At 40.5% G+C, this 9,728-nt stretch overlaps 1 protein-coding gene across 1 annotated transcript in view; it reads left to right on the plus strand.

Moving 5' to 3' along the window:
- LOC118411644 (superoxide dismutase [Mn]-like) overlaps positions 1 to 7,625 on the plus strand; it is a 10,543-nt gene extending 2,918 nt beyond the window's left edge. Inside the window, exons 4-8 of the mRNA XM_035814121.1 lie at positions 1,729 to 1,919; positions 3,442 to 3,548; positions 5,156 to 5,322; positions 5,906 to 6,295; positions 6,780 to 7,625. Of these exons, the coding sequence (XP_035670014.1) occupies positions 1,729 to 1,919; positions 3,442 to 3,548; positions 5,156 to 5,322; positions 5,906 to 6,159 (719 nt within the window). The 3' untranslated portion in view covers positions 6,160 to 6,295; positions 6,780 to 7,625. The remainder of the gene's footprint in view (positions 1 to 1,728; positions 1,920 to 3,441; positions 3,549 to 5,155; positions 5,323 to 5,905; positions 6,296 to 6,779) is intronic.
- The last annotated feature ends 2,103 nt before the right edge of the window (positions 7,626 to 9,728 follow it).

The following is a 9,728-nucleotide window of genomic DNA, read 5'->3' on the forward strand; positions in this document are numbered from 1 at the left end:
CAAAGAGTCCCAGGGGTTCAGCGTAAGCTTATGAGGGTGACGCCAGCCAACTTATTTTTGCAACGTCGAGCGCCGGGAAAATTTTGAAATCCTGCCCCCCTGAAACGCCAGTTTTTTTGGCTATTATAGAAAACTAAGTGAAATTACATTTCTATCAGTAAAAAATGTGCTTGAGGTTGACACGTCACATCCCCCAGCCATGATACATATTTTTTACGAAGTCGATGACCGAAGGTGAAGAGAGTGGCAAATGAGATCCGGCTAAATTTTGAAATCTTGACCCTCTATAAAACGATATTTTGTGCATTTTGATGGGCAAATTTCTATTAGCAAAACAGATCTTTGAGGTTGACACACATCCCCAACATATTTTCAGAATTTCGAGTTCCAAAGGCGCGAGGCGGCACAAGGAGGACCATGGAAATTTTGAAATCTTGACCCTCTAAAATGATATTTCCTGCATTCTGATGGGCAAATTTTGCTGGCAGACTAAGCTAACTTCAATGACATTTCTAGTTGCAAAAAAAAGAAGATTTTTGAGGGTATATACCATATTTTTACCATGTCGATGACCGAAGACGAAGGTGAAAGGAGTCGCAAGTGAGGTCCGGCGAAATTTTGAAATCTTGATCCTCTGAAACGCAATTTCCTGTGTTTTGAAGGACTAAATTTACTGGTAGACTACGTTTCGACTTACGAAATTTGGGAGGCCAGCTACGATTTACGGGTAATTTTTAGGCTTAATTACGCTTTACGTGAAATTTTTAGGCTAGATTACGCCTTACGTGACTGAAATACACTGGCTACGCTTTACGGTAAATTTTCCATCCTCACTACGAATTACGTGAAATAAAATAGCTTACCCTACGAATTACGGGAATTAAAAAGGCCTGCCTACGCCTTACGGAAAAGAGCATGCAGACCCTCATATAGAATAAGAATAACTTTATTGCGCAACAATTGTAACAGTTACAATGTATGGCAATGTGAACAACTATATACTAATACAAATAACTAACAACTAATGTAATATAATATAACAGTATAAACAATCTAGTGAGTATCATAAAGCATTATCTCGTTTTTGCAATGAGTTGTAAATAAATTGGCCAACGTAGGCAGATATATGAACAGGACATGATAATATCAAATGGAATACCTCTGACCTAGCATGTGGTAGTACAATTTCGGACTTACATACAATATTTTGAAATAACTTTTGACGGTCTTCTGCAAACTCTTCCGCTGTGACCACTGACCTGTACACGTGTACATTGCACAATAATGATCTCCATGGCAATCTAGTTTAAACTGCTTAACTGGCAGATCTACACCATGTCCCAAAGTCCTGACATTTGAAAATAAATTCTGCCCCGCCCCCCGTCGTCTCTAGGGGTCTATGAACAACAGGTGTCCAACTTCGGGATGGGCGTTCCGACTCGACAAGAGGGGTTCTTTCAATAATTTGTAGAACACAAATTGAAATTGCTACTTGATAAATAGGCATTCATAGAATCTAACAATATCATAATATAACATATTCTTTATCTTTATTGTATTCAATAAACTCATATGTGTTTACAATAGCTTGTTATGAATTTGATACACCCCTAAAACATATTGACACAATCTCATGACCTCTGACCTACAGATACACAAAATAAAGCTTGCACAAAAATCCTAGCGAAATGTTGACGGTAATTTTTGTCGTTCTCTCCGCCCACATAGCCGTGTCAGTGGACACACCGTACAAGGGGATCCAGCTCTTCGCGGACGAGTACCCAGTGCCGCCGCTGCCGTACGAGTACGATGCGTTAGAGCCGTACATCGACGAGAGGACTGCGCGAGTCCACCACCTCGGTCACCACGCGGGCTACACCAAGAAGATGAACGCTGCACTGAAGGCGTGGAGAGACGAGGTATGATAGTCTCTACCAGCAGACCCTGGGCCAAATTGGAATGAAAAATAAAAACTGTCAAAATTAAGCCTTAGTTATTTTGCCGAGGGATTTGCACATTAATCAACCCAGGACAATCCCAGTCTTACAAATTATTAAGTCGATTTCAAGCTCTTGCTAACTATGAACTTGTGCTTGTGTGTCTGTGTGTGTATTTGTACTGTGCAGCATCTTTTTAATTTGCGTCGAAACAACCATAGGACAGGTATGCAATGAATACCAGAGGATGCGACATAAACCACCTACTATTTTACAATTATATATATATGATATTAAAAGCATGTAATGTATTACAGTCCAACCTGCCCCAAAAGACCTCCCAGTGGACTTTGCCAAAAATATCCCAGGAACCACTGAAAATAGAAAAGTGGACACATTGGCCAGGTGGCCCTTTTGTAGAGGCAGTCACTTGAACAAGTTTGACTGGATACTGGAAGCTTTATGTAGTGGAGCTACTACTAGTACTAGACATAATGTTTACTACTTACTTATCACACCTTTAGCTTCATGTTGCTCATTGACAACTTGTTTAGACTATCTCAGTTAGGATAGGCTGATCCTGCTGTTTCCAAATCTGATCATGTTTAGACAGCTGTTATAACTTAGCTGCTAACTTGTCCACTTTACAATGTCTAACCTTTAACTGATCTTGTACTTGAAGTGTGTCTGCATAAGAAATGTTTTACAAGATCAAAACATGAATAGAATATAAATAATACAGTTTTATACAGTTCTATACAGTTTACTGATGTTGTATAAAACACCTGATAAAAGCATTAAAAGAAGATAAATTGCATCAAATGGCTGGAATGGCAGCTCTGCCCTAAATATTCACAGAATATTGAAATTTCTCCCAGGAAGGGGTCCAGGCCTCTGACCTCTGGCTCAAAAGGAGGTGTTACAGTAGAGTTTAGGGATCACTGTATTTCTTAAGATATTCTGTTGTGATATTTGGGGACCACAAATTCATCACGCCTGGAAACAGATGCTGGCATTTCCATTGAATTTCTTCTGTCGTTTCAACCACTTTCCATTTTCACATTCTGTACATATAATCAAGGTACTGCATTGCTACATATTGTTCAACATATTTACAGTAATTGTACAAAATTACTGTGTACATAAAAAGCCTTCAGAAAGGACTGTCTACAATTTTGATTTTTTTTTTCAGGTCCCACCTATTGTTTTAGAGCCTATGTTGTTTATTTTTGTTGGTAGATCTATCATTTTAGGCTTACAGAAATAACGTTACATTTTCATGAATTTCATCATTTTTTTACAGATGTGAAAATTTTCGGGACGGGTCCTGTAGAGTCAGTGCCAAATTAAACCGAACATAATCAATGCCACTAATGATAACAGTGGTATCATATAATTTAGATTATTGTCTGCACATTATACATCTATTACTGCAAGAGACACAGTACTAAGAACCTGCAGACATGGGTCAATGTGGACTGTACCAACTGTTGTCTGTCTACAGGTGGGACCAGGGGTGGGTCTCCAGTCCAACTCCATCCTGCATATCCTGGAGAACCTGGACCAGGTCCCAGACAAGCACAGAACTGCCATCAGGAACAATGGGGGAGGGTAGGAAAAATCATTCACATTATGTCTTTTTATTATCAAAATTTTTTTTCTTGATAATTCCTTTCAAAAGTGTTTAGTCTTTGCCATGCTTTTATGTATAAAATCCCGGAGGACATGCATTATACTGTTAAAACAACAATGAGTATTTTTTGTGGCAAAAGGTAAAGAAAATTGATTGTCTTGAGTGGGTTAAAAGTCAAAGGTAGGACGCAAAACAATTTTCACAAGGATAGAGTATGGCAAGAATGAATGTGATTTTAAAACTCCAAAAGTAGTGTGTTACATCCCTTAAAATTGTAATGGTATGACCCCGTTGTCTGGTTAACCTGTGTAGGAGTTTAATGCTGGCAAATTGCCACATGTAGAGGGTTGGATGGTGATGACCTGTCTGAGTCTGGAGTTACACTTTCAACAGCTTACAGCTGTGAGGAGTAGCAGGGTTATATGGGGTTCTGCTGTTTTCCAAGTAGCACTGTTAATTGTTGCTAGCTAGCCCACTGGAATCAGCTCTAATGGTTGTCGTAAAATTTTTGTAATTGGTCGCTGTGATTTTACACAGCATGTCATTTGTTATCCTGAATTCATCGTTACTTGTTATTGACAAAATCTTTTGATAAAAGCTCCTTGCTTACAGTCAAACACCAGGTTTCCCCATATCATGACAGGTGCCCATATTATTTGCCTTAAATTTTTTTTCCAATTGAGGTACCCACATCCAGCTTAGTGCATATAGGAATGCACATCAATTCACAACTTAAAAGTATTGTCAGCATTCATAGATCTACATTCCCAGTCACCCATTCATTAAGGATTGCCATGATCCTCATACACACCCTCTTATCAAGCAAAATACAATCCTGGTGTGTTTCCACTTTGACTCCCAACAGGGCTCTCTTCAGCTGTACATTTATCTCCGCCCACTCATTTTGACAGAGCAAGTCTCAAAGCACCATGGTGCAAGGATGAGGCTTGTAGGAGCCTGGGTCTGGGCATATGCCCCCCTGTGGAATTGTGTTCCCTCTATGCAAGGAGGTGTAAATTTACTAAGATGAAAGCTCCTTGCTTTATTTAGCTATCTCTCAGATATAAGGTAAATTTCAAATGGGTTTATCCTGATTTATTTTGTGGAAATTTTGTAGCCCCATTGACGACCTTTGGAAAATGTTATGAATTTCTATTTTTATCTGTCAGGGAATAGTGAGCACTGCTGTGTATCAAACTGCCTCCTCTCTGCAGAGTTCTTTTGAAAACTAAGCAAGATAAAACTAAGTTAAGACTGAGATAAAAATAACTAAGAACTTTCAAAAGACCTACACCAACCTGATGGGACTTTTAAAAATCACAGTCATTGGTGCAATTCTGCTGCTGTTTTAGTGTCCAGGAGCTTAATCATGCTTCAAGGTTCTTTATACTAAGGTAAAGATATTCAGACCCTCTCAAATAAGTATCAGTTGTTTAACAAATCTTGTGTATGACCGGTTGTAATGCAAATAGGAACACCAACATGCAAGGCAGCCTGATCAGTCTGTCTGCTTCATTGGATGTACAAAGTGTACAAAGAAAACACTCTATGTCTAACTTTGACTAAGCTCAGATTTATTTCCCAGTTTTGTGAACCATGCCATCTACTGGGCGACCATGTCCCCCCGGAGAGAGGGTGAGCCCCCCAGACTTCCTGAAGCCACCCTGGCCACCGAGATCATCGCTAACTTCCAGAATTTCAGCAACTTCCAGGAACAGTTCACAAACACTGCCAAAACTCTGTTTGGTTCAGGTAGGCAATGCAGTTTGAAAGAGCAAAGCACCAATATGCAAGAATTGTAGGGGCATCTGCTCCTCTGTGAAACTGTGTAAAATACTATCTCTCAAATATACATAGAGTATCAAGTGCTGTCAATATGCAGTGGAAACATTGGGGCCTGCTGGTGATTTGACCCTGAACCTTCAGATTCTTAATAGCCAGCACCTGTCCTTTTGTCTTTTGGATGGAATTTTGCATGTCGGGACGGAAAATAATTTTGCTCATTCCGTCCTCTGTGACCAAAAAATGTAGATATGTATAGATATAAAAAAAATCTTCCTTGTGCAATTTTTCACCAAAATAGATGGTGTTGAACAGCTTAGTCTACCAGCAAAATTTACACCTCAAAATGCAGGAAGTAGCATTTCAGAGGGTCTAGATTTCAAAATGTTTCCGTGGAGCATTCCCCCTGAACCCCGAGTAACAGCGCCCCTTCGTTGTACAATTGGATTTAGAATTGGAGGGACGGAAAATTATTTTAGGCTGGCTACAACCCTGGAAATATAGATACAGTGATTGTGGAAGGGGAATCAATTTTTACTCTCTTTTTGAATAGGTTATGTGTGGCTGTCGCGCAATCCCAGAGAGCAGACCCTAATCATCCACACAACGGCCAATCAGGACTCTCCCATCAGCGACAAACTCCGCCCGATCCTGGTGATTGACATCTGGGAGCACGCCTACTACCTGAAGCACCAGAACAAACGTCCGGACCACATCCAGGACTGGTGGGCACTGGTGGACTGGGGACAGGTCAAGGCGCTCTCTGATTGGTGGGCAGCATATGATGCTGGTCATGATGAGCTGTGAAGCGTCTTGCCACACTTGGAGTACCAGCTTGTGGTGCTAGGGGTCTCTTCTGTGTTGACTTGTATCCTAGCTGAGAAAGTTACAATTTTACATCAGCTCAGCAAGTTGTAAGGGTCCTTGTAAAGGGTTTCTTATGGTCTCATTGATGAGTTTCCGCTTCCCATAGACTTCTATGTTATAATTCGTGTTTTACATGGTCGCGTTTATAATGAAGCTACATGAAATGTCAGCAGATTTTTCATTCTATGTTGAGCAAATTTACTCTATATAATAGAAAAAAATTGCCAATGACTAGAATCCATAGGTTTGTTGTTTATAGCAATTACAAGCTACAATCAGTCAATCCCAGCAAAAGGCACTTTTTCCTTGCTAGCGTACAGCCGCACCACTCAGAACCCAGGACTGTGTACCTCCGACCTAGCGCGCGGCTGTCAAACTTTGCCTGCTGATTTCTTCAGTTACAAGCAAGCTTTCACCAATCTAACTTTTGATATCAGTTTGGCTGGCCAAAAGCGAACTTCTCACCGCTAAAAACAGGCGTCCATGCAGCCGTTCAGTTTTTGGCTCGGATCTATTTTAGGGTACCCACTCGCGGAGTAATACATCAATGAGACCTTAAGACAAAAGTATTTTGAAGTACCAGCTCGTGATGCTAGGGGTCTCTTCTGTGTTGACTTGTATCCTAGCTGAGAAAGTTACAATTTTACATCAGCTCAGCAAGTTGTAATGGGTCTTGTAAAGCATTTGTTATGACCAAATTATTTCTTTGTTTAGACACTGCATGTATCAAATTGCTGCACATGACATGTGAGATGGCAAGTGAGATGGGTTTTAATTTCATGGTAGCAGGAAAAAGGGCTTTTCGTGGTGGTTTTAAGTTCGCGAGTGCACCATGTACTGTAGTCTCTTAATGCCATGGAAAAATGTTCGCGGTGGTTTTAAGTTCACGGTAAAGCAGCCACAGCAAAAACCGCAGACATTAAACCACCACGAAAGTTTCTGTATTTACAATACACTATAAAATTGGCATGGTTGCAGTGCCAGCAAGTGATACTAAAAGTCTCTTCTAAGTTTGGTTTTTATAGGGCAGAGAAACTTACAATTTTTATATAGCAGCACAGCAAGCTGAAAGCTTCTAAAGCGGGAAGTATTTCTTTGTTCAGAAACGTCTTTTGGTCTCTATACATGACCATGTGGCGACTGTCAGAAGCAGACCAAAGCTGCCAAGGCTGACTCCAGGCTGGTGAGCAAGTAGGTAATGCAGACTATATGTACAACATTGGAATGGTTGAAGTACCAGTCTATAATGCTAGGGTGCTCTTTCACCTTGGAATCCATAGAACTGAGAAAGTTACAATCATATCTTAATGCATGTTCAAATTTCTTATGTAGACCAGCAGCAGATAGCTACTCACATGTACTTAATGCAGCATTTGTTATAAACAATGTATCATATTTTTGTGTTATGTTCTGGATGTGTCCAGTTGTGTCAATTGTATCGGGTATACTTTGGAGGAAGTTCTACATCTATCTTGAACTGAAATCCTAGGGACATTTAGGATTGGAGTATTGGCATTGATTTCTAAACACAAATGTGTTTGTACCCACTCTGTTGCAAGGAGGTGCCCTTGTCTGTAGTAAGTCTAGGCAGGATATTGCCAAACAACATCTGAACAAACAGTTTTCTGGAGATGGCTGCAAATAAATGGCAACATGTGGCAGTGCTCTCTGGATAAATAGAATTGAAATGAAATGAAATGAAATGAAAGGCAATAGCAGTATTTTGTCTGTTTGTTCCAAAGTGACAAGACACTCCAGTATAGAAGCTGTTTTCTTTAGAAGGATGCTATTCATGTTAATGTACATTGTCATGAATGCATTACTGACTCAAAACTGCAATAGGGCGTGGGACTTGGGACCGTGTAGCACAGTGGCAGTTTCTTCAGCCTGTGACCGAGAGGTTCCGCCTGCTGTGTTACCGATCTTGTGCCCTTGGGAAAGGCACTTTACACGACTTTCCTCCCTTCACTCAGGTGAAAATGAGTACCTAGCTTCGGCTGGGGCCGTCCTTCGGATAGGACGTTGGAGGGTCCCGTGTTCGGGGAGAGCAACACCCCAAGCACGTTAAAGAACCCACCACATGTGCGAACATTCACCCTAGCGGATCAAACCATTCCGGCCAAAATAGGGGTAGGGAACCCTCGTAACCCTGCTTCGCCTACGTGGTGACCATTGAGTAAAAAAAAAAGGGGCTCCCTTGGAAATCAGTTACTACGTTAAATAAATAGATAAAGTTATTATAGACATTTATGCCATCAAATTATATTATCTTTCAATATTATTTGTGCCTTTGTGCATCCCTGTACTTAATTAAATTGTCAGCTACTGCTACTACTACTACTTACACCTACTACTTTCCTTGTCAACTTTCCCAAAATGAATGAATGAATGAATGATTTGAAAATCAGGAGAAAATCACATTTACCATGCATGGCAGTCAAAGATGGGCTGAATTGTGGCATGGCTAATGGTAGTATTAAAAGTAATAGATGTTATTAAAATCAATATTTACCGATATAGCCACTTTATCACCATTATAACTTGGTCTGTGCACCTGTACATTATACCTGTACATTGTAAAACCGTTTAGGTACAGCTCCAGACCTGGATCTCAAGTTCAACCTGCGTCTGTCTGAGAAAAAACTAAAGACTGGTGGATATGTTTTATCATAATAGAGATATCCAGACTTTAATTCAAAATGTACGGAGTAAAAACCATGTGTTCGTATTTAGCTAGAGGGCAAAAGGTCAACCCCAGTTCACTCAGAACCTTTAAGAAATTTTCCGGTGCTCCTTCTCAGGTACATCATTGACAGCGTCCCTTTCTTTGGAGACACCAAAAGAGACAATAGACTGTAAAAGCCCTTTAGGAGGAAGACCACAATGACAATTGAATTACCAAACTTGCTTCGCCATTGGTCGATTCATACACAATGTTGTGCGCTATCCATCTTGATTTTAAAGAATGACGCGTGTGTCTGACGCTGTAACAATGAGAAGACTTGGAGAGGAAGTCATATATCTCTATCTTTTATCATTCTGGACGTTGTTGTGTGTGTACCCATTATTTCACAACGCGACGAGCCACAGTGACAGAACAGCCTCTACCAGGCTCCACAGGTCGCTGGAAAAATAGAAGTCCTTAGGTTGCAAACTGTACTCATTGATAATCCACTCCTCTGGTGTGTTTTCTGTCTTATTTGGCCAATTTCAACTATTTTCCAGCAACCCATGGAGCCTGGTAGAGGCCAGTGACAGATCGCACGGAACAGTTCTGTCGTTTGTGAAATCAAGATTGGATGAGAACTCAACATGGAATCCATCCGCGATATCTTCGCTTGTATGGAGGTCCATAATGTCGGGATCTAGTACCATTGACGCAGTGCTTTGATAGTTTTAATTTAACAGATAATACACTTAGACCGCACCTTGGTCTCGTGTGTTTTAATGTGGAACGTCATGAGAACAGAGGATATGGAGGAAATCTTGAATTTGAATGTATTCAACTC

Source organism: Branchiostoma floridae, chromosome 3 (genome assembly GCF_000003815.2).
Source record: "Branchiostoma floridae strain S238N-H82 chromosome 3, Bfl_VNyyK, whole genome shotgun sequence".
Classification (NCBI taxonomy): domain Eukaryota; kingdom Metazoa; phylum Chordata; class Leptocardii; order Amphioxiformes; family Branchiostomatidae; genus Branchiostoma; species Branchiostoma floridae.